Here is a 27,192-nt window from a genome sequence, read left to right on the forward strand (position 1 = left end):
TGGATGAATCTCAAAAACACTCCAGAGTCAAAAAACTATACAAAAGAGAATATACGGTAGGATTTCATTTATATGAGGTTGTAGAACAGTCCAAACTGATCCATGGTGTGGAAATGATATATGTTATCAAATATAAAATGGTAACATAATACACTGCTAATGGTAGAACCTAGATGTTGAGTATATATGTGTTTACATCATAATTTTTGGAACTTTTCTATGAGTTTACAAATGCTCATAATAAAATGTCAGGGAAATGTAGATGTTATTATAATGGTACTTAGATTTAGAAATCAGTATATTGCAGAAAGGCAAGGAGATTACTTGCAGGTCTTTTCAGAGTCTTTGTATGCTAATATACCTTTGGAATCTTTAAGAATGCTCTAGAGGATGCAGCCTTACCCAAACTGACCTGGTCAGATGGGCACCTTATAAAACCATTTTCTGGACACTCTGAGAAACAGTGCTCTCATCTCTTCATCTTTGCATTCACCTTTATCTTCTTGAAAGGAATTTCTAGGGGTAAGGTTGTGACCATCTAAAAGGTTCTTGTCTAAATTACTCACGTGTTCTCCCATATACTGAGTTTGAGGGTGCCCATTTCACTGCATCCTCATCAACACTGGATAGTACCAATTCACTCACTTTTAGGAGGTGAAAATGGCATCTTGTGGTAGTTAAAACTTGCATTACTTTGATGACAAATAGAGTTACACAATTAAAAATGCTTACTCGTCCTATGTATATCTTCTTTGGACTCACTTTTTCAAATATATCCACTAGAAAAATATCTTTAGATTCTAGACATTTAAATTTCCATATTCATGAAGGTGGCTCATCTTTAAAAATCATCTGAGCCCAGATGAAAGGCTTCTCTGCATGAAGGATGATGTAAGCTCTACAGAGTGAATTTTATTTGGGAAATTGGGGGTGTTATTTCTGTCCCCACAGGGAGAGGAGGTAGGGAGAGCATTAGTATAACCAGGTACGAGTTGAATGAACATTCAAGCAACTAATAACTTTGCTCAATTTCAATTTAACAGCAAATTCTTCCTAGCAAATTCCTCCAAGGATGATGTTGGAAGGTGATCTACGCCCTTGGTAAATTGGGGATTTGCAGAAATAAATCCCTAGTTACTTCACTCAGATTTTCCAGGTAACAAAAGGGGCCACACACACTGAGTACTCAGGAAAAAAGAGGAGAAAACACCTCGCTGGGCTTTTTTAGGCACTTAGAATGTGCTGCGTTTCTTAGGTTAACAAATAAGCGGGAGTGGAGGGTGATTCTTTCTCCCGCTTCGGTTGAGGCAAACTCCATTTCAACTGTCTGAATCCCAGTGACTTCCTTTCTGTTATTTGGAGAAATGTGAATTATAGGGCTCACATGGACCCCCCAGAAAGGGAATCACAAACCTGGCACATGAAATTAATGACCTCTTTACCTCATTACGAGGCTGTCTCAGACCACAAAGGCTTTTAGAACCGAAGCGACATTCAATAGGACAAGAGGCCAAATACACCAACTGTGAACGGGGGACCCGGAGTCTCCCTAAGGGGTGGGATGTTGCCTGATGTAAGAAACTGTGTTCCAAAAGATGGGTTGCTTGTACTTCCAAGATTGCCTGGGGACATGATCTGCAGACAGACTATGGGAATGTCTACAATTTCCTTTAAAGCTTCCTCTTAGTGTGATACCATGCATGTGTGTTTGGGTTATGTTATACCCTAGATGTGGTCAGTCACCAATCAGGAGTTCACACCCCAGGGGCAGTTGGCAAGATGCCACAGAAGATGCCCACCTTCTAAGTGCTTCTATAACTTGATACCTTGCTCCATGGAGGTTTAATTAGCATAACAAATGTTAGAAATGGATTCTCACTGGGTAGAAGTAGTGATACTCAAGATATGTCAATTGGTTAGAATATGCTAGAGACATTCCCACTCTTGCTTGAACTGGACAAAGAATCTAGAGAGGCTCAGAGCCTCTACCCTCAAGATGGAATCTCTATTGGGTTCCCTCTGAAATAGACTCTGAGATGAGCTGAATGCTTGTCATTTATTGGAGAGGTGCAGAGAACTGATGGGGGGTGCATTAGGTAGGAAGCAAGTCACCATGGTGGAAAACCAAAGCTTAATTCTGTGAGAAAGCTCTGCTGATGATCCTAAAGCACACTTTTCAGAATTCTCCCAGCCAAGAAACCAGAGAGCTGTGGTATTTATACCCCCACGTACTTCCAGCCAGCCATGACTGGGCAAAGTGGGTTCTGGCATCTCAAGAGTCAGCCCTTGAATAAAATGATGTTGGAAGTCTATCAGCCTTCATAGAAATGGTAAGCAAGTGTGGGCAGGGCCCCAGCAGTGTCTGCTATAGCGTATTCCCCTAAATCCCAGTGAGGTCAAGTGTCCCTTATAAATGGAGAGGGTTCTATTTGTTGAAACAGACTCGACAAGGCCGACAGAACCCACTTTTGGGAGGCTGACGAGTGTTTCTGCTGATCACAGCCATGGTGCTGAGAGGCCTGAAAGCTGGGACCTCATCCAGCCTCCAGAGCAGGTTGCGGGGGAGTTGACACTTACTAATAATGTTTTGTTGAATAAATAAGCATGTGTGGGCAGCATGTCTTCTGAGACCTGCTTCCCCCTGCAATCCAGAGTGAGAGTCGGGAGAGCAGCTCTCCCCCTCCTTCACGATGTCGATGATGATGACCAGCGACCCCGCCAAAGTAAGAGCAGCATGGATTAACCGGCCTCATCAGCTTGTGGTGTGCACGCACCTCGGCACGCAGCACGATCTACTCCAGCTCAGGAAGCAGGTTTCCACACCTTTCTTATAGACTCTCGCGGCTTTGCACGCACCCACCTGCACGGTGTAGCTTCCCAGAGTGGTGGCCCGTTTAAACCGCCGGCCTTGCTGCTGGGACATCATGAACAGCTGGGCCAGGCGCTGCTCCATGACCCGGGCGAAGCTCTGGTTGTGCAGGCCCACCAGGGAATTGTCCACGCCCTGCAGCACTGCGGACACAGAAGACAGAGCCGCTGTCAGGGGAGAGGCTCTCTGCTGACTCAGAAACCACAGCCGCCAGGGCTGGGCCTGCACCAGCCGTAAGGGTCGTGGGCCTGACCCCATGACGGGGTCTGGCCGTCCTTCCCTCTCGACAGCCCCAGGGGTTAGGAATCGCTACCCACCTGTTCGAGATGCTGAAGAGGTTACGTGACTTGTCTAAGTTCACACAGCTAGTCATCAGCAAAGCCGGGGCTCAAGCCCGAACCCCTGAAGCCCTGTCCTTCACAAGCTGGGACAGGTGTAACGATCGAAACTTGTTGTACTAGGTCCCAACCTCATTGAAGATAGTATGTTCAGTCAGAGTCTGTATGGGAACACAGCATTGCTGCAGGAACAGCTGATTGGATTTCTTGGTGGCTCCTGGCTCAGCGCTACCCTGATTCAACTTTTCTTTCCAACAGGCTTGCTGAAGAATCTAAGCTCCATCCTTGAGAGCAGGATAGTGTGATAGAAAGAATGAGCTCTCTCAGCACTGGCACTTGCCAGCTAGGGGACTTTGGGCAAAACACTGGCCCTCTCAGAGTCCAAGTCCTTCTCTGTAAAATGGAATAAGAAAGGCTACATCACAGCAAATATATTTCTAGTGGGCTTTAAGGTTGAGATGAGATGTATGTAGCAGTGTAGCACAGAGCCTCCTGTGTGGAAGGTAAATGAAACCCTCTCTTTCTACCCTTTCTCCACTTCTGGACTTTATCCACACCCAGAGTATCTGTAATCAATAAGTAAAGCACTGATACAGAATTCCAGGCTATGGCTAGTGCCTGGAGGAGGATTTTAGTGAATACCAGGACCATTAGAATTGCTGCAGTCACTTACTACGGGGGCAACTGCCTTTATGCTGTCTATTCCCCAAGCCAGCCCTTCTTCCAAGTCCCTTGGGAAGAAGCACACTTCTCCCCAAACACCTAAAACACTCCCTCCAAACACAGTCATCCCTGAAAACAAAAATGCTAAAAGCAATTCTCTTCTTAGACCAAAACTTACACGGGCTGGGGATGTAATACAAGATTTTTCATTTAGCAGAGCTTGTCCTACTACAGTCCAGCCAAGGACCATTAATACCACCCCGTCTATTGGGATCTGAAAAGAGCCTGGATATAAAGGCCGTATTGTTACTATGATGGCATCCTAACAGGGCCAGAACAAGGCACGGATGACAGTGAGATACAGACAGCGATGTTGAAACTCATCATGAGAAGAGTGAAACTCACAGCTGAGTTTCAGAAGTTATTTCTTTGAAACCACAAATCCTAAAAAAATCCCCATGGAGGGCATAAAGCAGCTTCCTTCCAGGGCCCTCGTGAGGGACTCCCAGCTCAGCAGAATTCCTGCAAACAAACTCCTGCAAACATTCCTGTGCCTCCCATGGTGGTGGGTCCCAGAGAGGCCCCTCCAAGCCCTCCTCGCACACCTCTCAGGCTGAGGAAGGGGTGACCCACCTCCTGACCCCAGGAGGAGAGCCCGTGTTCCTTCAAGTTCAAAGATACCCCTCCCATAAAATGACAGCGCCAACTGCGGGATTACTTCTATGCTGGCCTCTCCTGACCAGTGGGCAAGGGTGAGAGAGGGAATGCAGGACTGTTGAGGGGTGTCATCATGAGTTACTTTAGAGAAACCCCAGTGAAGATGCAAAAAGGGCAGACATCAAAGAAGAAAAGAGTCAAGCCTCCAGGTGATGAACCGTTTCAGAAATAGTGGTGATGGCTGCACAACTCTGTGAACATACTTAATGCTGCTGTGTTGTACACTTAGAAAAATGGTACCAATGAACCTAGTCCCAGGGCAGGAATAGAGACACAGATGTAGAGAACAGACTCGTAGACACTTGCGGGGAAGAAGAGGGTGGGACAAATGGAAAGAGTAGCATTGATATATATACACTACTGCTGCTGCTGCTAAGTCACTTCAGTCGTGTCCGACTCTGTGCGACCCCATAGACGGCAGCCCACCAGGCTCCCCCATCCCTGGGATCCTCCAGGCAAGAACACTGGGGTGGGTTGCCATTTCCTTCTCCAATGTATGAAAGTGAAAAGGGAAAGTGAAGTCGCTCAGTCGTGTCTGACTCTTAGCGACCCCATGGACTGCAGCCCACCAGGCTCCTCTGTCCATGGGATTTTCCAGGCAGGAGTACTGGGGTGGGGTTCCATCGCCTTCTCCCATGTATACACTGCCACGTATAAAATAGCTAGCTAGTGGAAGCTGCCGTATAACCCAGGGAGCTCAGCGCCACGCTCTGTAATGACCTGAAGCGGAGGGATCGGGGGTGGCGGTGGGAGAGAGGTCCAAGAGGGAGCGGGTATATGTATACATATAAACGATCCACTTTGCTGTATAACAGAAACTAACACAACATCGTAAAGCAATTATACTCTAATAGAAAATAATAACAATTTTTAAAAAGGTTAAAATGATACATCACATGTTATGTGTATTTTAACCACAATTTTAAAAACTGAGAGGGAAAAAAATGCCTCCAGGGAAGTGTAGGAAGTTATGGGAACCTGCCACAGAGTACCATGGAATCAATAGCTGGGCAGCTCCCACGTGCCTCATGGCTCTGTCTGCAAAGAGGATGTGTCCTTCCCAGGAGGAGCTGAACGAGAGCTGGGGTGTGAGCCGGGGGGCCTGGGTTTGAATCCTGATGCCCCCTTACTGAGTGTTCTTGGGCAGGTTCCCCTGGGCTCCAGTTCCTCATCTGAAAACACAGTTATTATAAGCTACTCCTGACTGTATCACGAAGAACAGAATACTTTATAAAAGAAAACTGCTTCTAGCATAGTGCCATAAAGCCCTTGAGAGGATGCCCACAAGCAGTAGCTGTTGTTATCCAAATGCACCTACCTCTTGCTTTGCTAGACACAGCAGAGGAAGTGTCTTCCTCAGCAGAGGAAGGAATCGCCTGGAAAACACAGAACTGTGTTCCAAGACTTCAGCTCCTCTCCTTGCTCCTGAGGAGTCCAGTGGCCTCAGGCTCCTGGCCTGGGGAATGGGTTGAACAAAGCTATCTTCATCTCTCCGTTCCCAATCTCCTACCCCTTCTGGAAATGATGGTTAAAGTTGGTGGTGACCGCCCACTGGTCTAGAAAGTGGTCATGGGCCAAAGGGAAGGCAGAAGGGTCCTCCTGAAACGTGAAACTGTTCCCCCCTCTCCCTGCCCCTCAAGCAGAAATCAACTGGTCCAATCAGCCCCGAACACAGAGTTGGGATGGGCAGGGCAGGGGGGGGTCACTGTGTATGCTGATTACAACGGCAGCACCAGTGATAACAAGTGAGGGATGCGCAGGTGAGTGGACAGGGGGTCAAGCCAAAAGAGAATCCTGAAAACAAGACCATGTATGGAGCCTTTTATTAAGCACGTGCCACTCAAACAGAGGCAGGGCAAGACAGAGGTACATGAGGAAAGGACAAAACAAGAGGTTGACAAGGACAGGGTGTCTTACCATCGAATGTCAATATTAAAGTTAGAGAAGGGGGAAATATATCTCTAAGTTTTTTTTTTTTTTTAAAGCATTCCCTGGGCAGGAAACATGATTTTATAAGTGTTACATAACCTGCTGGCTTCAAAAATGTGTTGCTGGGTTAGCACTGTCTCTCTTGGGCATAAGCTCTGGTGGGTCGCTGCTGTTTTCCTTTGTAAACACATTTCTTTTGTTGGCTTTCTTCGCAGGTAAAATAATCTGCAAATCCATGCCTTTGCAGGGCAGAAAGAAACGCAGTTTTCTGCAGTTTAGGAGAGGTCTTGAGCAGGCTTCACCGAGCTGCTAGTTAGTATTCCAGGCTGCACCCACCTACTGCTTATTTGGGACAGCAAGGGAGGGAGGAGACAGGCAAGGGAAGAGGGAGGTTGGGGAGGGCCTGCTTGTCCAGGCTCATCTTCCAGGACTTGCAAAATCTTGCTCCCTCTTTGTTATGGGCTGAACTGTTTCCCCCACACCTCATCTATTGATGTTTTATCCCCCAGGACCTCAGAATGTGACTGTTTGGAGATAGGGCCCTTAAAGAGGCAATTAAGATACAAGGAGGTCATTAGGGTGGGCCTAGTCCTAAATGACTGGTGTCCTAGTAAGAAGGGGAAATTAAGACAGAGACCGCACAGTGGGAAGGTGGTTGTTTTACAAGCCAGGGAGAGAACCTCAGAAGCAAACAACCCTGCTGACAACCTTGAAATGAGACCTCCAGCCTCCTGAGTTATGAGGAAATAAATTCCTGTGTTTGAAGCCTCCACCCTCACCCCCCAGCCTAGGGTAGCAGCTCTAGCAGACCAACACCTTCCTGTCCCTCCCCGTGAAACCGAGGAGGACCCTTTGGGGCTCCTGGGCATGGAAGCCTTTCTGTCCCCTTCTCTTGTAGGCAAGACTCCAGCCGCTGCAACCTTCCCCAAGTTCCAAAGGGCAGATTCAGAACAGTTGCCCACCTGAGGCAAGATTACAGGGACCGGAGAAGTGCGTCAAGGTTAGGAGACCGACCACCTGAGACCCCGTGCGTGTTAAGTTGCTTCAGTCACGTCCAACTCTTTGCAACCCTATGGACGGCAGCCCACCAGGTTCCTCTGTCCATGGGATTCTCCAGGCAAGAATAGTGGAGTGGGTTGCCATGCCCTCCTCCAGGGGATCTCCCCAACCCAGGGATCGAACCCACGTCTCTTACATCTACCTGCATTGGCCTGCAGGTTCTTTACCAACAGCACCACCTGGAGACCCTTCACACACTTTAATCTTTTTCACAACCCTACCTTGAACTATTGCTATAAAACTCCTGATCAAATGCTCCCAGGTTGGGACATGTAGTTTTTTGAGGCAGGAGCTTGCGGTATCCCCCGTTATCTAGCAAAGCAATGAAGCAATCCATTTCTACTTCACCCCAAACTGCCTCTGAGATTCAATTTGGCACCAGTGAACAGAGAAGCTAAGCTTTCAGCACCACCCTTAATGACCCAGCTAGTCACTCTGCCTCCTACAAGCCTCTGTCCTCTCTCTCTATGCTTCTAACTAATCCTTGCTTCTCTAATTTTCAGAGCTACTTACTGTCTGGCTTTAGAAAAACACAAACAAGAACTTTTTTTTGCTGTTTCATAAATCTCAGCTGGAAAATGTCAAGGAAAATGCCACCCAAACACCCTTCTACTTCCGTCCGCCTTCACTGTCAGGACACGCTGGGCTTCACCAGGATCAGCGTGGGTGTGCCCAGGGAGAGAGAAAAGTGCATGCCTGGCATTCCTCTGACTTCCACTGGCTTTTGTAGGGCAGTGCAGAAAGGCCTACGATCTTTAAACGAATAGACAACCATTCGCATGGACATGCCCCAGCCCTCCACAGCTTAACGCTATTCCTTCTGATGGATGCATGTTTTGCAAGAAGAAGGTTCCAGACTGGGACTTTCAAGTTAGCTGTTTTGAACTGATTATTTAACACCCATCTTGAGTGTGATGTCTTTTTTAAAAAATTTATTTATTTTTAATTGAAGGATAATTACAACATTGTGTTGGTTTCTGCCACACCTCAACATGGATCAGCTATAGGTATACACATGTCCCCTCCTTCTTCAGCTTCCCTCCCACTTCCCACCCCATCTTACCCCTCTAGGTTGTCACAGAGCCCAGGTTCTTATCTCAGTTTATTCTACTTCTGGTCCTATGGAAGGAACTCCTTGGCTTATAAGGCAGAATCCAAGAAAAGATGCCAATTTTATCACTGAAAGGCAGACAAGCTTTTAAAAATAAACCAACCTGATAGGGTGAAATGAGCAATGAAAGAGGAGATTACCTGTAATTACCCAATAGTCTCTCGTTGTTTCTGATATATCGAGGTTGGGGTATTCCAGTGCTAAAACAAACAAGAAACACACCAAATTACTTTCACAGGTTTTATATATAGATATTGTTCAGGGAAATAGACATAGCTGACAAAATACCAAGCAGCTAAATCTTACTCTATCATTCTTGGGAACTTTAGGACATACAGCCTGAAACTTGCTTTTCAGAAAACTAAAATACTCAGTAAAGGGCTAACTTTCAGAAGAAGAGTTTTCCTAAGGCTTTTGGGTGTCTGCTTTCAGCTTTTCCATCAAAACCTTCTTAATTAAGCAAAACAATTTCATTGTCAAGACCTACAATGAGAACCTGTCAACTATAGCCTTTTTAAAAAAATTATCTATCATATTTTTAGGAATAATTATTTCTTGAATGGATCTTTCCAAAGTCAAAGACTAAGTTTAGTAGCTAAATGCTTGCAAGCAATGGCCCCATTTCTTTATAGTGTGGTGACCATCAGAGTTGATATATGTTAAGGGTTTAGCACATTATTTGGCACATAATAAGTGCTCAGTAAATTATAGCAGTATTATTATTATTATTCTTAGAATATCAAGATGATAAAAGAAAAGAAATCCTTCACATGCTGCCAGGTGACATAATGCCATCTTTTATGATATTATCTTTTCCATAAAATCCAGAGTCATCTTTTCTGAGTACATGGAAACTCACAAAAGTTTGCCAGTAAACAAACTTTTTTTTATAAAGTCTGAGTAGCTACTTTGTGCTAATAAGTACATTCACACACATTATCTCACTTATTTACAATATAAAAAGGAACCATAGAGGGAAATGAAAACAACTTTGCTAATACATGTTTAAAAAAAAACACTTATCCAGTGACCTTGAGTATGTATCAACAATTAAGTTTAAGAGCACAGATCTTCACTTCCTTTGGCTACTGAGTAAGTGTTTGGGTACAAAACGTAGGCTGCATTTTGGAAGTCTATGCCTGCTACATGGTAATGAGGATTATGCAACTGAAGCATTTGAGAAAGAGGAGGCCACAAGCCTATGGAGACTTCATCAAGTGAAGTCAGGATGCTGAGCTGCATTATAATATCTATAGCCCAGGCAAGGGCTGAAGGCCTGGGAATTTTTGTTGACCGCAGAAGTGGGGGAAACCCTAGCAACCAAGATTGCCATGAGGACAGATGCTCTACCAGGCAGTGTTATAAGCTAAGAAGACAGACTGCTTGGTTCAAGCCCCAGGTTCCATGTCTCACCAGCTATGTCAGAGGAGGCATCTTGGAGTTAAACCTCTTAAAGTTTCAATTTTCCCATCTGCAAAATGAGGCTAATTTTGCACCTACCATAGAGGGAAGTTGTGAGGGTTAAATGAGATACAAGACAAGTGAAGGGTAAAAGCACCTAGCCAGTGCTTTTACAACGTGCAGTGAAGTTTTCATCAATTCAACCCCCATCACACACACATTACAGTTGTGATTTTATGACAAAAGAGTTAGCATGTGGCACCACGGAGGCTTGCTAAACAGACAAGTTCCCGGAGAAGATGGTAGAGTCCTACAGGGATTCAGACATAACTCGAACATACTCACGTTCGGCGATGGTGAGCGGTGGGTAGGTGAGGTAGAACCCTACGAGTTCAGCGGAGAGCTGGCGGAGGAGGCTGCTGGCCACGGTGCCGTTGAGGAAGGAGCTTCGGTTGGCCACCACGTACACCAAGGTGACTGTCTGGGAGGCGTTGGACGTGCTCACCATCTGAATGGACACAGGAGGAAAGGGGAGGGAGACATGCCAAATAAGATGAGGGTCTGTTTCATGGAGGCTGTGGGAGGAGAAGTTTAAGGAGAGGTCAGGAATGAAAGGGAGGTGGGAAGACAGCAAGGAAGAGATAAGAATAACAACAGTTGTCACTTATGGATGGCTCACAACACGCCAGGCATCTCGTACCAGGCATCGTTCCAAGGGCACATGATCTCATTTAATCCTCACCACAACCCTAGGAGGTGTCTCCTGTCATGGAGGTATATCCTTTGACAGGGGAGGGAACTGAGGCCCAGAACGATCAAGGGACTTGCCAACGAACAAGTGATGGAGCCAGGATTCAAACCTGGGCAGCCTGACTTCAGGTTTTCACCACTGGTGTGTGTATCTTTTTCAGGGGCTAAATGGTCGCAGGCTATTTTTATGGTTCTGAAGATACACTATAGAGCAAAGGAATGGTAAATTTAAGGAGGGTTCAACTGCTCAGAGAAAGCCTGATTCAAACTTTCTGGAAATTTTAAAGTTGAAAGGACAGAGAATGCCCACCACTGGTCACCAACCTAGTAATGGACAGCATGATGAAAACTGATGACAATGAGAATGCAAAAATAGAAAACAGTTTCTTTAGAAAGTGATTCCATTTCATTGTGGTCTATCAATTCAATATAGCATATGTTAATATTACTATGAGATGGTGTAGTTTTCTTCTTGAATCTTTAAGTCAGGTTTTTAGTTATGAAGAAATAAGACTTTCATGGGTCAGTGTATATACATACAAACACCCCACAGATGAAACGTGAAAAACAGATGCAGTAGAAAGGCATTCTGCCTGGTGAGACAGTTTTTGTGGGCTTCTGTGCTGAGTGTCTGCCCCTTCCCCCACAAGATCCATTTGCCACCCCACCCTCATCCTGCTCAGAGCCCCCAGAGGCAGAACTCTGTGGACCACACCACTGGGCTACTGGCGCCCTGGTATTAGCTACAGGGAGCTCAGGAGGATGGGGGCGAGAAGGAGGAGAGTGAGGTCAGAGAGCCGGTGTTGGGGGCTCCCTCCCGGGGGGTCAAAGCTCTTGTTGGGCATTTCTGGCCCAAGTTTCCCATGACTGCTCCCTCCCCTCACCTCATCAGCCCCAGTGTCACAGCCTTGAAAGCTGCACCATCCCTGTGGTCACCTTAGAGCCTGGGCACACTTCTGCAAAGTCCTTTTCATTGGACTTTCCTCAAATTTCCTTCATTTGAATATGTCCTCTCTTTTTGCCAGGAACTGATAGCCAGTCTGTCTAAATCCTCTGTGTGCTCAGACACAAATATCTCTGCAACATTACTTTTAAAACTTACTTTGAAGAAGACTGTCAAAAGTAAGCTGCTTCAAGCTGTTTGGAAGTTTTTCCCATAAGAGGAAGTTCCTTTTAAGTTCTCTGACACAGCGTCTCGAGTCTCAAGATTAATGATTTATGGAGTCAACATTTCTGGGCAACTCTTACTTTCTCTCCAGAAGCATTTTTGGAATGTGGTTTAGCCACAAGTATTCATACCTCTTTCCCAAGGTACCAAGAAGAAAGGTACTTCTTTCTGAATAATTCGAAAGACCTCACTGTCCTGTCACCTAAAAAATAATAACTAAAGTAACTCTGCAATCTTTATCTCTATTTGGAACATTTTGGCGTGCTGCGATTCACGGGGTCGCAAAGAGTTGGACAAGACTGAGCAACTGAACTGAACTGATATGTGTGTGTGTGTATATATATATATATATATATATATATATATATGCTTGTTTCTTTTCAACAAAACTAAATCTCACTGGATCCCAAAGAGCTTGCAGTATGGTATCTTAGTACATACTACACTAGACAAAGTAAGTTATACTTCTTTTAATTGAGAACTTTTTTATTAAGGAGACTTCACTAACATACAACACTATATTAGTTAGTTATATTATATTATATATATATATTATATTATATTATATTACATTATATTATATATATATTATATTATATTACCATACTTTCTGTGGTAAAATACACATTATGTTTTACCATTTTAACCATTTAAAGTGTACAGTGGCATTAAGTACATTCACATTTTTGGGCAATCATCACCACCGTCCATTTCCAAAACTTTTCCTTCATCCCAAACTGAAACTCTATGCCTACTAAATAACTCCCCATTTCTTCCTCTTCCTAGTCCCTGGGAACCACCATTCAATTTTTCTGTCTCTATTAATTTGACAAAACTGAACACTTTTCATAAGTGGAATCATACAGTATTTGTCATTTTGTGATTGGTTTCTTTAACTTAGAATGATGTCCCCAAGGTACACCCATGTTGTAGCATGTGTCAGAATTTCCCTTTGTTTTAAAAATGAATAATATTCCCTGGCATAGATATACCACATTTATTTATTCATTCACCTGCAGATGGACACTTAACGTTGCTTCCACCTTTTAGGTATTGTGAATAATGCTATGAACACTGGTGTTCAAACATCTGTTCAGGTCCCTGATTTACATTCTATGGAGCATACACCAGAATTGCTGGATCATATGGTAACTCTATGCTTTTTTGATGGAATGCTAACAACAACAATGTTCTTTTACACAGCAGCTGCACCATTTGACATGCCCACCAGCAGTGCACAAGAGTTCTAATTTCTCCTTACCAACACTTGCTATTCTCAATTTTTTAAAAATAACAGTTATCCTCATGGGTGTGAAGTGGTATTTTGTGGGATTTTTTGCATTTCATATGCTTATTGGTTACCTGTATATCATCTTTGAAGAAATGTCAAGTCTTTTGCCCATTTCTTACTTGGGTTGCTTGCATTGTTTGTTTTTTTGCTGTTGACATGTAGGAGTTCTTTATGTACTCTAGATATTAACCCATTATAGATATATTATTTGCAAATATTTTCTTCCATTATGTGGGCTGAGTTTTGATGATGTCTTTTGAGCCACAAAAGTTTTTAATTTTGATGACATCTAACATACTTATTTTTTCTTTTGTTATCTGTGCTTTTTGGTGTCATATCAACAAATCACTGCCAAATTCAATGTCATAAAGCTTTTCTCCCCGATTTTCTTCTAAGAGTCCTACAGTTTTATTAGTTCCTACACTCAGGTCTTTGATCCATTTTGAGTTAACTTTTGTATATGGTGTTAGGTGAGGATACAATTTCATTCTTCTGCTTGTGGATATCAGTTTTCCTAGTACTACTGGCTGAAAGCTAAAGGCAAAGGAGAAAAGGAAAGATACCCATTTGAATGCAGAGTTTCAAAGAATCTCGAGGAGAGATAAGAAAGCCTTCCTCAGTGATCAATGCAAAGAAATAGAGGAAAACAATAGAATGGGAAAGAGTACAGATCTCTTCAAGAAAATTAGAGATACCAAGGGAACATTTCATGCAAAGATGGGCACAATAAAGGTCAGAAATGGTATGGACCTAACAGAAGTAGAAGATATTAAGAAAAGGCAGCAAGAAAACACAGAAGAACTAGACAAAAAGATCTTCATGACCCAGATAACTATGATGGTGTGATTACTTACCTAGAGCCAGACATGCTGAATGCGAAGTCAAGAGGGCCTTATTATGCCAGTAAGTTTGGAAAACAGCAGTGGCCATGGGACTGGAAAAGGTCAGTTTTCATTCCAATCCCAAAGAAGGGCAATGCCAAAGAATGTTCAAACCACCACACAATTGCACTCATCTCACATGCTAGCAAAGTAATGCTCAAAATTCTCCAAGCGAGGCTTCAACAGTACGTGAACCGTGAACATACAGATGTTCAAGCTGGATTTAGAAAAGGAAGAGGAACCAGAGATCAAATTGCCAACAGCTGTTGGATCACTGAAAAAGCAAGAGAGTTCCAGAAAAACATCTACTTCTGCTTTATTGATTATGCCAAAGCCTTTGACTGTGTGGATCACAACAAACTGGAAAATTCTTAAAGAGATGGGAATACCAGACCACCTGACCTGCCTCTTGAGAAATCTGTATGCAGGTTAAGAAGCAACAGTTAGAACCAGACATGGAACAACAGACTGGTTCCAAATCAGGAAAGGAGTACATCAAAGCTGTATATTGTCACCCTGCTTATTTAACTTATATGCAGAGTACAGCATGAGAAATGCTGGGCTGGATGAAGCATACACTGGAATCAAGATTACCAGGAGAAATATCAATAACCTCAGATATGCAGGTGACACCACCCTTACGGCAGAAAGAGAAGAAGAACTAAAGAACCTCTTGATGAAAGTGAAAGAGGAAGAGTGAAAAAGCTGGCTTAAAACTCAACATTCAAAAAAACGAAGATCATGGCGTTTGGTTCCATCACTTCATGGCAAATAGATGGGGAAACAACGGAAACAGTGACAGACTATTTTTGGGGGCTCCAAAATCACTGCAGATGGTGACTGCAGCCATGAAATTAAAAGACACCTGCTCCTTGGCAGAAAAGTTATGACCAACCTAGACAGCATATTAGAAAGCAGAAACATTACTTTGTTGGCAAAGGCCCATCTAGTCAAAGCCATGGTTTTTCCAGTAGTCATGTATGAATGTGAGAGTTGGACTATAAAGAAAGCTGAGTGCCTAAGAATTGATGCTTTTGAACTGTGGTATTGGAGAAGACTCTTGAGAGTCCCTTGGACTGCAAGGAGATCCAACCAGTCCATCCTAAAGGAAATCAGTCCAGAATATTCATTGGAAGGACTGATGCTGAAGCTGAAACTCCAATACTTTGGCCACCTGATGTGAAGAACTGACTCATTTGAAAAGACCCTGGGAAAGATTGAAGCAGGAGGAGAAGGGGATGACAGAGGATGATTGGATGGGATCACCAACTTGATGGACATGAGTTTGAGCAAGTTCTGGGAACTGGTGATGGACAGGGAGGCCTGGCATGCTGCAGTCCATGGAGTTGCAAAGAGTTGGACACAACTGAGCGACTGAACTGAACTGTTTGGCTGAAATGACTGTGGCTCCCCCCACCTAATGGTCCTGTCAGAAATCATTTGACCATGTATGTATTTATTTCTGGGCTTTCTGTTTGGTTCCGTTGGTCCATATTTCTGTCTTTATGCCAGTTCCATCCTGTTTTGAATACCATAGTTCTACACTAAGTTTTGAAATAAGAAAGTGTGAGATATCCAACTTTGTTTTCCTCTTTAGGATTGTTTTGGCAATTTGGGATCCCTTGAGATTTCATGTGAATTGTAGGGTAGATTTTTCTATTTCTGCAAAAGACATCACTGGAATTTTGATAGGGATTGCATTAAGTCTATCAATCATTCTTGGTAGTACTTGACATCATAACAATATTAAGTCTTCCAATTCATAAACACAGAATGTCTTTCCATTTATGTTTTCTTTACTCATCTTTTTTATAGCTAAGAAAAGTGTAGTCACTCTTGGGGGCTACTTAACAGCAGCTTCATAAATAAGAAGAAATCCACAGGCCTGAAACCAAGATCATATGACGGTTCCCTCATAGTCATGCCCTGCCCCTTGCAAAGAACACTTTCCCATCACCCCTCTGTTCTGAGATTCCTTTGGGTTCTGACATCATCTCTTACTTCCCATTCAGTCATGCCATGATTCATTTAATTAGACCCATAAAGCTGATGGAATGGAAAGCTACTGTTTTCATCCTTAGCATCCATTCTCCCTTCTATGTCAGTACCACATTTCTCAGAAACATTGTTTCTGTCCTGTGAGTTCAAGTGCTTTGGGGAGAGTTGCCCCAGTCAGGTTCCAGGAGCAGGTATCTCAGTCAGACTTAGTTGACTGGGACATTTCATATCCTCAGTCACAGTAACTGGTCCAGAAATAGCACATGATCCAAGAGGGTTCAATGAAAACGAATCCCAGGATTTTGACTGGAATGACACAAGAAAAGGCACTCTGGTTCCATGAGACTGTGAGAAATAAAGATGAGACAAACTTGGAGGTGCCTTGAGCCTGAGGATAATGCCAGCCTACAGCAAGGCAAGCCAAGAGATGAGGACAGAATTTCATGAAGAAATCATATAAGCACCTGGATCCAACTGTTCCTAAAGTAAGAAGCTACAAACTTTCAGTTACATGAGCCAATCACTTCCTCTTTTTGCATAAGCCTTGTGAGCTTGCATTCTATCACTTATAATCAAAAAGTCTTAATTGAGCCTACTATTATCTAGCCCTTAATATCAATGCTATACAAATAAAAACTAAGAAGTCACTTTTTCAATGACCCTCTGAAAAAATTAAATACTTACATTGCTTTATTCCACAAAAGATCCAAGGTGCCCCACAAATTATATTTAATACAATAAAAGGGAAATTTATTAATTGCAAAACCAGGTCCTAAAAAAAAACTGATTAACAACAACCCTGGGGGATGATAAGCATGTAACGATCTATGCATAACATAGTGGCCTAGAGGGTTAGTAAGTCTACACAACAGCTTTGGCTCTGGGCTTCCTGTGAGCCAAGGCAAAAAGTGAAAGAGGGTTAATAAAATAATTCACCTAATTATCCATTCATATCAAGAGCTGTTGATACATTCAAGAGCACCTAAAATCTATTTAGATGCCATTTTCTAATTGCCTGCTGTAGTCTTTTCCAAGGAATGTTTGTTGCTTATTTTATAAATATAGCTTCATCTCATGGCCATAACTATCATACAACAACACAAGAGAGGCTTCTTAAGGCCAAGGGCAGCTTATTTATCTTGGTGTCCCTTCCACTGGCTGATAAAAAGAAGCTGCTCTGTAAGTCTGTACTTCCTGATTATAATTAGAATATATTCTGCTGCCAAGCTTCAATAAGACTCATGTACCTGTGAGGATCACAAACGCAATCAGAAAGAAAAAGATCTCCCACAAAGGAGCTGAGTCACACTCCTTACATAAATCTTATGTCTGTGACATGTTTTTAGATCTCAGTCAAATATGAACCAGATCATAACGAGATACTTCCATATATACTTTGGGTGAATCTAGAAAGGGACAACTGCTCATTCAAATTAAATTGTATGCTTTCCACAACGTATTGGCTTTGGTGATAAATCACTTAAGCTAAATGTCAATTTTAAAACCACTGGGTTTAATTGCAAAGGCTTTTAGTTCAGTAAAAACAGAGAGAAATTTGGGGGCTGGATGAAAATTACTAAGAAGCATGTGTCTTTAGGGAGATGTTGTCTATAGAAATATAAAAAAATGGGTCTGAGAAAGACATTTGGTAGCATGTCTACTGCAAATTCAGGAAGCTGAAATACAGTATACCAGTACTGAGACTGCCTTGGAAGAGAAGTCACACGCCTGCTGAAAATTTCATCAAGGATCCCACTTCTACATTGCATTGATGCGAGCAGAGCATGGTGGATTAGAGTATAGGCTTTGGCTCAAGTCCTAATTCTGGAAGTTTCTTACCATTTTCTCCATTCCTTTTTCTGTGAAATGCTGATAATAACACCTCAGAAGGATGTCTTGAGTATTATGCAGCAAAGCATTTACAAAACACTTAGCAATGTCCTGGCACATAGTAAGCCCTAAGTAAAAGATGTGCATGCTAAACTAAGGTGATTGTTCCTGTGGATGCCTGGAAAATAAACTGAATGAAAATCACAGAAAAGGAAATCTTAGGTGAATTAGTTATTTAGAAATGATTCACTTTATATGAGACACCTGACATATATAGTACGTTTAAAAAAAATAAGTATATTAGAAAGACTTGAGGAAGCTTCACAAGGGAAAATAAACATAAAATCCCAAATCACAGCAGGTACACAGGGGCACACTATCTCTCTTGTATGATCAACTCCAGATATCCTCATCAGTGCCAGGCCTGACTCAGCTCAGTGACCCCAAAGTGACACCTTCTCCTACCGACATCATATACCCAAAGTACAAAGGCAGCTTTGAAATGGGGGAACCAAAGCACTTCTCACCAACATTTGGGTTCCGGGTGGCCTCTGTCAACTTCAGGCTGAAGCACTCTCCCACTCACCTGAATTGTCAGGTTGCTTTTAGTATTCAGAACTTTCCTCTCGGCATCCTGGAAGGCCCTCTGAAGCCTCTGTTCCATGGTCTGAGCAAATTTGCAGGACTGTATGTTGTCGGACTGGCTCACAAACTGTAGCACTAAAATGAGAGTAATAAATCAACGCTCACCAAAGCTCTATGTCTTAGTTCCTTGAACTGAATGGCAGTCATGACACAAAACAGCATGATTTTACTCAGAGAAATCAGGCAAATAAGGACAGTCATAGTTCTGGAAGTGGCTCTTAAAATGATTTATAATATAGAAGAATTAAAAACATGATCGAACCTGAGATTCCCTCCAATGCAAAGCATTTTGTGATTTCAATTACTGGCATATGGAAACATCTGCTCCAAGACAACTAAAATGAATTTGGAGTGATCATGACTTCTATTTCTTTGGAAGGAAAAAAAAATCAGTTGACCTACATGACTAAGTTGTTTGAGTCTTTCAATTTCAACGGTTCCTCTCTTCTTGTGGCTTTCAAACCACAAGATAAGAATTTTTTAAAACATACAACATTTTAAAAAATATCTATTTAGGCTGCACTGGGTCTTCATTGCTGTGCAAGAGCTTTCTCTAGTTGTGGAAAGCAGGGGCTTTCTCTAGGTTTGGTGCGCTTTTGTTGCAGAGCGCATGGACTCAGTAGCTATGGCACACGGGCTTAGTTGCCTTGCAGCATATGGAATACTCCCGGGCCAGGGATGGAACCTGTGACATCTGCATTAGCAAGTTTATTCTTAACCACTGGACCAGCAGGGAAGTCCCACCAGTGAGTTTAAAAGAAAGACTCTAAGGCCTAAGCTCAAAGATTCTAATTCAAGGGCATCTGGAACATGTTGTTGCAAAGCATAGATTTTATGCTGAGGATACTCAACTCTCCTCAGTATCCATTGGTAATACAGGAAAAAAAAATACAGTACCTGATGCTCATAAGTACTATATACTCATATAAATTGGGAAGACTTCTGTGAAGGAATATTTCTCATGAATCCAGGTTGGAAAAGTTTAGGCTGCTGTGCAGGGAACTTGGACAATTGATTAGCAAGGCCCTTGGAGAAAGGTACACAAGGACTCTAAGAAATGACAGAGCAGCTAGTGATGGAGTTTTCTTTTTTTTTATTTGGCTGCACCAGGCCTTAGTTGTGGCATCTTCAGCTATGGCATGAGGGATTTAGTTCCCTGACCAGGGATCAAACCTGTACCCCCTGCACTGGGAGTGTGGAGTCTTAACCACTGAACCACCAGGGGAGTTCCAATGATGGAGTTTTCAAACAGGTGTCCTCCGGATGCCGCCCACAATCCCAGAATGAAGAGGAATCCTTTTCTTCTGAATTACTTGCCTGTTTTCAGCTGCAAGTGGCCTGCAGGCTGGGGGGTCCACGGGGAGGCAAGCACAGCCACAGACTGCAAGTTTGGGGCGTGCTGCTTCACATCTGCAGTGACGTTGCTGATCCCGTAAACACCCAGCGTTTCGACCACTGCGGAAGGCAAGTAGACCAGCCTCCCTTTGGTGGCGTAATAACCAACAGTGATGTTGTGAGAGTGTTCCAGAAGGTCCACCTGCAAGACAAATGGACCCAAAGAACTCAGTGTTCACTTCCACCATACTTTAAGTCTCTCTTGGTGTTTCTTAGAACCACAGTGGTTACTCAGCATGGCTGGGGAAGAGGACGCTCCCATTCGACAAATATTCTAGCAATCCTATAAGCTGATGGGATTGGCAGGTCTCAAAATATCAGAATACAACAAAATATCATTTGTGTTGAACCTATGGATATAGGATTAAATCTATATTTAATTATGAAATAGAACTAAGTCTGTGGGTAGTTTTTTTTCATTCCTTAAGTGCCTCAGTTTAATCCTGGGAGCACCAATTATCACCCAGGAAGGCAGGCAGGAGACAGCAGGCAAAAGAGATTTCCTGGGGTAGGAATGCTGGGGAAAATGGCTGTGCCATATTTCTCATCATTTATAAACATTAAAGGGGCTTCCCCGATGGCTCAGTGGGTAAAGAATCCACCTGCAATACAGGAGATGCAGGAGACATGGGTTGGGAAGATCTCCTGGAACAGGAAATGGCAACCCACTCCAGTGTTCTTGCCTGAAAAATCCCACGGACAGAGAAGCCTGGTGGGCTACAGTCCATGGGGTTGCAAAGAGTTGGACACGACTTGAGTGACAGAGCACAACAACAGCATAAACATTAAAAGGCAGAAATGACAGATTAAGTTCGGACCCCTTCCAGACAAGGGCCAGCCTGTAAATGAGGTGCACCCCTCTCTTTAGAAGCTGAGAGAAGAGCTGTTCAGATTTAACTCCATTCTTGGCTTGTGACTGGTTCATGACCAAGGCAAGGCTGGGCCATGGAGAATTTCTCTTACAGCAACGGAGTCTTAAGGGATGCTGATGATCTGAACTCTTTCTCACCCAACTGGAAGATTTTTGAGGCTTTTGACCTTATTCTTACTTCGTGTTGCTTTCCTCGTGTGTGATATCCACAGTGCAGGGTGTTTTGAACACCGCCTTTCCTCCCCTTATTCTTCCATCTCCATTAGGAGTGTCATGCTTTTTTGCCAAAGAAACCAAGACAACCGATTTTGCAGGAGGCTGGGTGTCCTTTGCTTCCTCCACACTGTGTGCTCCTCAGCACCTTGTCCCTTGAAGGTGATGTTCAAGGTGACCTTAGGTGGGACAAGAGGTATTCCTGGATGGAACACGGACTCAGCACCAAATACCACCAATTCCCAGCAAGAAAGTGACACCCATTCCAACCCTCCTAATGTTAATATCTCAAGAAGCAAGTCTCAGTTTGAGGACAGTTGACTTCTAACACCTCTTTAATCCTTGCTAATCATATTTTTTAATGAACAAAGGGACGCCAGGCCCCAGCCTTAATGCCTTCTGCAAGCAGTAATGTCTAGCTTGAATTTAACAGTCTCCACTATTTTCATTTTTATTTTTTAATTTTGGCCATGCCATGCAGCTTGTAGGATCTCAGTTCCCTGACCAGGGATTGAAACTGGGCCATGAAAGTAAAAGCACCAAATCCTAGCCACTAGACTGTCAGGAAACTCCCTTATTTCATTTTTATCATTACCTTCTATTTGTGGCAAATGATCCTGACTTCTATTCATGGTGATAATATCAAACATCCTCTTGAAAGAAATATGTTTCAGTGTTTAAATTTTTATTGAACTATAGTCAATTCAAAGTGTTGTGTTAGTTTCTGTGACACAGTATAGTGAATCAGTTATACATATCCATATATCCACTCCTTTCTAGATTCTTTCCCTATATAGGTCATTACTGAGTATTGAATAGAGTTCCCTATACTATAAAGGTTTTTATTAGTTATCCATCTTATATAAAGTAGTGCATATATAACAATCCCAATCTTAAGTGTTTTTTTTTAAATAAAAACTGATTTTAAAATAACTACTACATACTAATTGTCACAGCGGTCTGTGATGATATGCAACAAAGGTCAAAAACTGTGAGGCTAATCTGCAAACAACCAAAGTTTAATGGCAACTGTCTCAGGTAACCACAGGGAAACATTCACATTTTCAACTTCCAAAGAAAGTGTCTGGTGCAGAAACCACAGATGCCTCTTATGGAGAGCATTTCCTCTTTTTCTTCTCAGAATTATATAGAAGAGATTAACAATGATGAATAAACTGTACCCAATCTCCTTCCTAGTCTGTGGTGTGGTGGCAGGGAAGGACCACTAATTTGAATGCAGCTGTGCAGAGCATCAGAGCAGAAAGCTGGAGCGATATTTTTAAGTGATGTAAAGGGCTGTCCACTGACTGCCCATCACATGTACTGCTTTAAAACTTGGAATCAAACCAAAAAGAGTAGAGCAAGATTTCCATCACTTGGATATGCCATCAAAATCAGCTGGTGGTTGTTAAATAGTACTTGGCATGAGAGTGTTTGGAGAGAAAAAAAAAATGCTTACTTCCTTGTCTGTTGCTCTCAATTTAAGCAAAGTTGGACTTAATTTACAAGTCAGAGTAATTTTTAAATGTCCAGAAATAAATCACCAACTGTTTACAATGGTAAGGAAGATAAAAGAAAAGGCAGTGGATGATTTCTGCAAAATTACACTGACACAATTAAATACTTTCCCCAAATAACAGGATAATGGGGCAATTTTTATAAAGTACATCCAGGCTTTAAAAAAAAAAACCCCAAAACTAGACACAATTATCCTCAATTTTCTGTCTCAGAATTTGACCTCCTTCTCCTGCTACCACACATTAGCTATTTGCCAAAATGATGAGTGATGACAGAGTCTAGTTCTGTGGTGGTTATGGCGCCCAGGGAGCAGAGAAACAATGTAAACAGACTCTGGACCCAAAAAGAAGACGTGGCTGGACGAGCCTGGTTACAAGAGCAGGGGGCTTACATGAGCCAAGACGTCATTCTGGTGGAACGCCTTCCGCAAGGCCTGTGTGAGCCCTTTGACTATATTGAGCTTCAAGGTTTCACTGCTCTGCATCCTCCTTTGGGTCAGAAAGAGAACTGTGGGGTCAAACAGAAGCACCCAATCAGCACAAGGCAGCAGACCTAATTCACGAGCCCCCTGCTCTTTCCCAGCCACCCAGCACCCCCTACAGGTTCTGAGCAAAGCTGGTGGGTACAGGGCCAACTGGCAACCAGACGGTATAATTTCCTACTTTCACAATTTTCCCATTTAGCATAGCTGGGGCAGCAGTTCTGTTGGTCCCGCCGACGTCCTAAAGAAGGCCCAGTCATTTGGGTGGCCCTGATGGAGAGACGGCTAGTACACTAGCGGCACTTCGCTTCTGACCGTCACTGCCTTTAACTCTGAAAGCCAGGCTAAAGCCAGTGTGCCTGCTCCTAACTGGTCTGCATGCAAGGAAATTCCTGCAACAGCATCCCTGAGAGCCTCAAGGGCAGACCCTGCATCCTAAAACAGCCTAAATCAACCCTGCATTAGGAGGGGCATTCCCCCCACCCCACCTCCAACAAGCAAGATGGAGACCTGGCATGGAGAAGAGGCAGCTGTGATGGAACACGACAGGTGTTCCCTGAAGGGAAGCCTAGGATGTAGTTGGAGGCCCTTGGAGAAGCATCCAGCCTTGACTGGGGCAAGGGGGTGGGGATCAGGGAAGGTTTCCGGGAGGAACTGATGCTTCCATGAACTCTTGGAGGATGATGGGCATGAGCTGGGCTAAGGCCAGAGGGACTGCCCTGGCCACTCCCAACAGAGGGAAGACCAAGTGCAAAGGCATGAGGAGAGAAGTGAATATTTCAGTCTACAAGTCCAGGCCTGGTCCTGAGGGCAGTGGGAAAGGAAGGGGTTTAAGCAAAGGCATGAACTTTAGAAGGTTCCCTTGACTGCAGACTGGAGAGGAGATTAGAGGGGTGGGGGGAAGCCTGAAGGCAGACAGAGAAATCTGGCTGCTTTTGCAGAATGTAGGTGAGTGACGTGAACCAGGGAAGGGGCGGTGGGAGTGGAGGGAAGAGGCATTCAGAGGCAGAACAGGAAGGAATCAACTGGGTGTGGCTGGGGTGAGGGGGGGTGTGAAGAAGAGGGAGTGGAGAAAGTTCCAGACTGCCGCATCAAGGAGGCTGGGGTTGCCTGCCACTCAGAGGGGGAGGCAGAGATCTGGAGGGAGGGGGCAGGGGGAGGGGAAAACCAGATGGTATAATTTCTTGAGAAACTGAAAAAAGATCCTGTGCTTTCTGCTATGCCTAACTTCACAATTTCCCATTTTAGAATAGGATCTGTCTCAAGAAATAATTTCATTTAATTCCTTGTGGGGTGAAGAGGAAGGCGGGACATGAGCATTCAACACTGGCATGCTCTTTCAAATAATGTTTCTGATGCTTTTTATAGCAGACACTACCGCACTATTAAAAGCATGGTGTGCCTTCTTGGCCCATTTGCTGCAACTCAGAGGAGGGGGCTAAAAAACCAGCATCTACCACCCCGACTCTTTCAAGAAGGTTTCCTTTTTAACATCAGAAGAAAATTCAGGCGCCAACATAGGGTACCATCACTGTACTTTTAGTATCGGATGGTTGAGAAAACACAGGAGAGAGTCCTTCTGAGTCCTGTTGCCCTCCTATGATGGTGTATTTTACTAATCACAGCATTCACACACGTGAGACGTCACTGTAGACATCACATCATCACAGCTTGCCTGTAGATACACTCTACTAGGCAAATTTTGGTGTACCTTTGCTTTTTCAGACTCTCTAGGGGAACTGGTTTCAGGAGGCCTCTGATACCAGGATGGAGCCCAGGGCTAGATTCTGTGTCATATTCTCCACATGATAGAGGAGATTCTTCTCTATCACTTAATAAAGATCAGGACTTCTCAGCCTCAGCATTTTGGATGTTTTGGGCTGGATTATTCTGTTGCCTGACCATCCTGTGCATTGTAGGGAAGTTTAGCAGCATCCTTGGTCTCTTAACTGGCCAGATGCCTGAAACACCCTCCCTACCTTCCAAGATGTACACACTCAAAAACGTCTCCAGACTTGGCGGCAGGGACTGGTTAAGAGCCACTGATCTCAAAGAAATCTAAGAATTCTCCTACATCTCTGAGGCCAGGATGCACTTGCGGCTTTCACATCAAATCAGGGCAGTGAACTCTTACCTGTCTTCACCAGAAGCTTACTGGACATCTGACACTCCAGGTTGGACGCTGTCTTGCCAGGTGTGACCACAGCAGTGGACACAGCGGGAAAAGCGGCATCTGTGTTTTCTGCTGATGAAGGCGGCATCCGGGTGGCCCTCACTGGTGCGGTGATGGACGTCAAGGCTGCTGTGATGGTCAGCGGGCGAGTGGTGGACACCCTGGGCAGGTCTGGGTTGGTGGGGTTCGGGAAGCCCGTGTGCATGGCTTGTGGTTTCCTGGGGAGGTGTGTTGTGGATAACAGGCCAGAGGCAGCGCCCGTGTTCCCTTGCATGGCTGAGTGAGCGCTCACGGTATGTGCTGTTCTTGCAAACATATAGGTTGGCGTGAAGGAGAAGGCTGGATGAGCCACTCCTGGTGTCGCTTTGGGGCCAGATGCGGCACTGCTCGTGATGTTTTTAGCTAGAGCGGTGGTCCAGCTGCTCTTGGCTAATCCCGAGGCCATGGCTGAAGGGTTGCTGCCGGTGCCCTTAGCAACCAGGGCTGCAGACAGCATCAGGGGACTTGATTTACGAAGAAACAACGTGGTTGCTGCTGCTGCTGCTGCTGTCGGTTCTGCCTTGGGCAACACTGAGGAATCCACTGCAAAGAGAAAAGGCAAAGTCTGTCATTGGCACAGAATGCACACACCACTTGTGGGGATGCATGGATGCCACTTATGGGTTTGTTGGGCTGAGAGGTCTCTGAGCTCTGGAATTTAGGCAAAATGGCTTTAGGTTCATTAAGTCAATTAACCGTAATGAGAATGCCACTTACAGCAAAGCTATGGGTGGAAATAAGGACACTTAAATTCCGAATACGTTCCAAAATATCAAGTCAGCTGAAGATCAAAGGCATGACTATCTGGACTAGTAACTCATTCATCATCCTGAAATCAGGCATATCTGCTCCTTCAGAGCAAAGCTAGGTATCTGTGTTGAGCCTGAAGATGCTTTGGCCCCAGAAGCTGTCACACACCTATCTTGGGAGGGACCAGGAAACAAACTACCTGCATTAGTGGTTGCACCTGTCCATTTCTCAGGGTGCTGAGAAGCCCGCAGTGTTTTGGACGGGGTCCTGAGTAAGGCACTGGTTGACAGAGGAGGTGATTCAGCAGTAGGGTGAAATCTCAGGATACCCTGGAATGGTGGGGAAGCATTTATCACTGGAGATGGATAGATGTCATCAGTGATTTGAAAACTTGTATCCATTCCATCTGAAAGCATTTCTGGCAAGCGAGCTGTGGAAGTCAGACTTGGAGAGCTCAGCACAAGTGGATGTGCTGGATGGGCAGGTGACTGTAGATGGGGATGAGACACAGATTGTTGGCTTATAGATGGGTAATCTCCAATCTCAGCTGTTTGGAAGTCTCTGGGATAGTTGCTAGTGTTTATGGACAAGAAGTCTGTATGGTTTCCAGCCATGGTAACATCTGACTGTTGGATGGGCTGGTTGGTGCTCATACCAGACCCTGGATCCTGGATGCTAAAATCTTCCACAGTTGCTGAATGCCCAACATTATCTTTGAAATCCTGAGATTTTATTGTATTGGCAGTGGAATTTAAACCACCAGGAGAAGTGGCTGCAGCTGAATGAGCTTCCCAACTTGTGGAGTTAATTGTGTGCCCATTTACGTGATAATTTGTTTGCTGCAGCCAACCAGACATCATGGGCTCTGTGGAAAGGGACTCAGCTTCTGCTGCAGCAGAACTCCAGAAAACATCTGTGGTTGCTGGCTTCTTCATGCCTCCCATTTTTGAGAAATCATAGACCTCACTGGAGGAAGGAAAAGCTGTCACCTGTTTAGAAGCCCAAACTGGCAACTCAGAATGGTCTGTCACAGCTGTGTAAGTCACTGGCTTGGCGCTGGAAAAACTATGAGATGGGGACGCAGTCTGGGTAGCTCGTGTGA

General features: G+C 44.0%; 1 protein-coding gene across 3 annotated transcripts in view; it reads right to left on the minus strand.

The window, feature by feature from the left end:
* KIAA1549L (KIAA1549 like) overlaps positions 1-27,192 on the minus strand; it is a 297,332-nt gene that overhangs the window by 94,683 nt on the left and 175,457 nt on the right. For all 3 annotated transcript variants that reach the window (XM_070473197.1, XM_070473196.1, XM_070473198.1), the window contains 7 exons: positions 25,263-25,883; positions 23,039-23,154; positions 19,968-20,187; positions 18,592-18,725; positions 10,433-10,595; positions 8,827-8,886; positions 2,861-3,012 (listed from right to left, as the gene is read on the minus strand). In XM_070473197.1, coding sequence (XP_070329298.1) covers positions 2,861-3,012; positions 8,827-8,886; positions 10,433-10,595; positions 18,592-18,725; positions 19,968-20,187; positions 23,039-23,154; positions 25,263-25,883 — 1,466 coding nt within the window. The remainder of the gene's footprint in view (positions 1-2,860; positions 3,013-8,826; positions 8,887-10,432; positions 10,596-18,591; positions 18,726-19,967; positions 20,188-23,038; positions 23,155-25,262; positions 25,884-27,192) is intronic.

Source organism: Odocoileus virginianus, chromosome 10, assembly GCF_023699985.2.
Source record: "Odocoileus virginianus isolate 20LAN1187 ecotype Illinois chromosome 10, Ovbor_1.2, whole genome shotgun sequence".
NCBI classification, from domain to species: domain Eukaryota; kingdom Metazoa; phylum Chordata; class Mammalia; order Artiodactyla; family Cervidae; genus Odocoileus; species Odocoileus virginianus.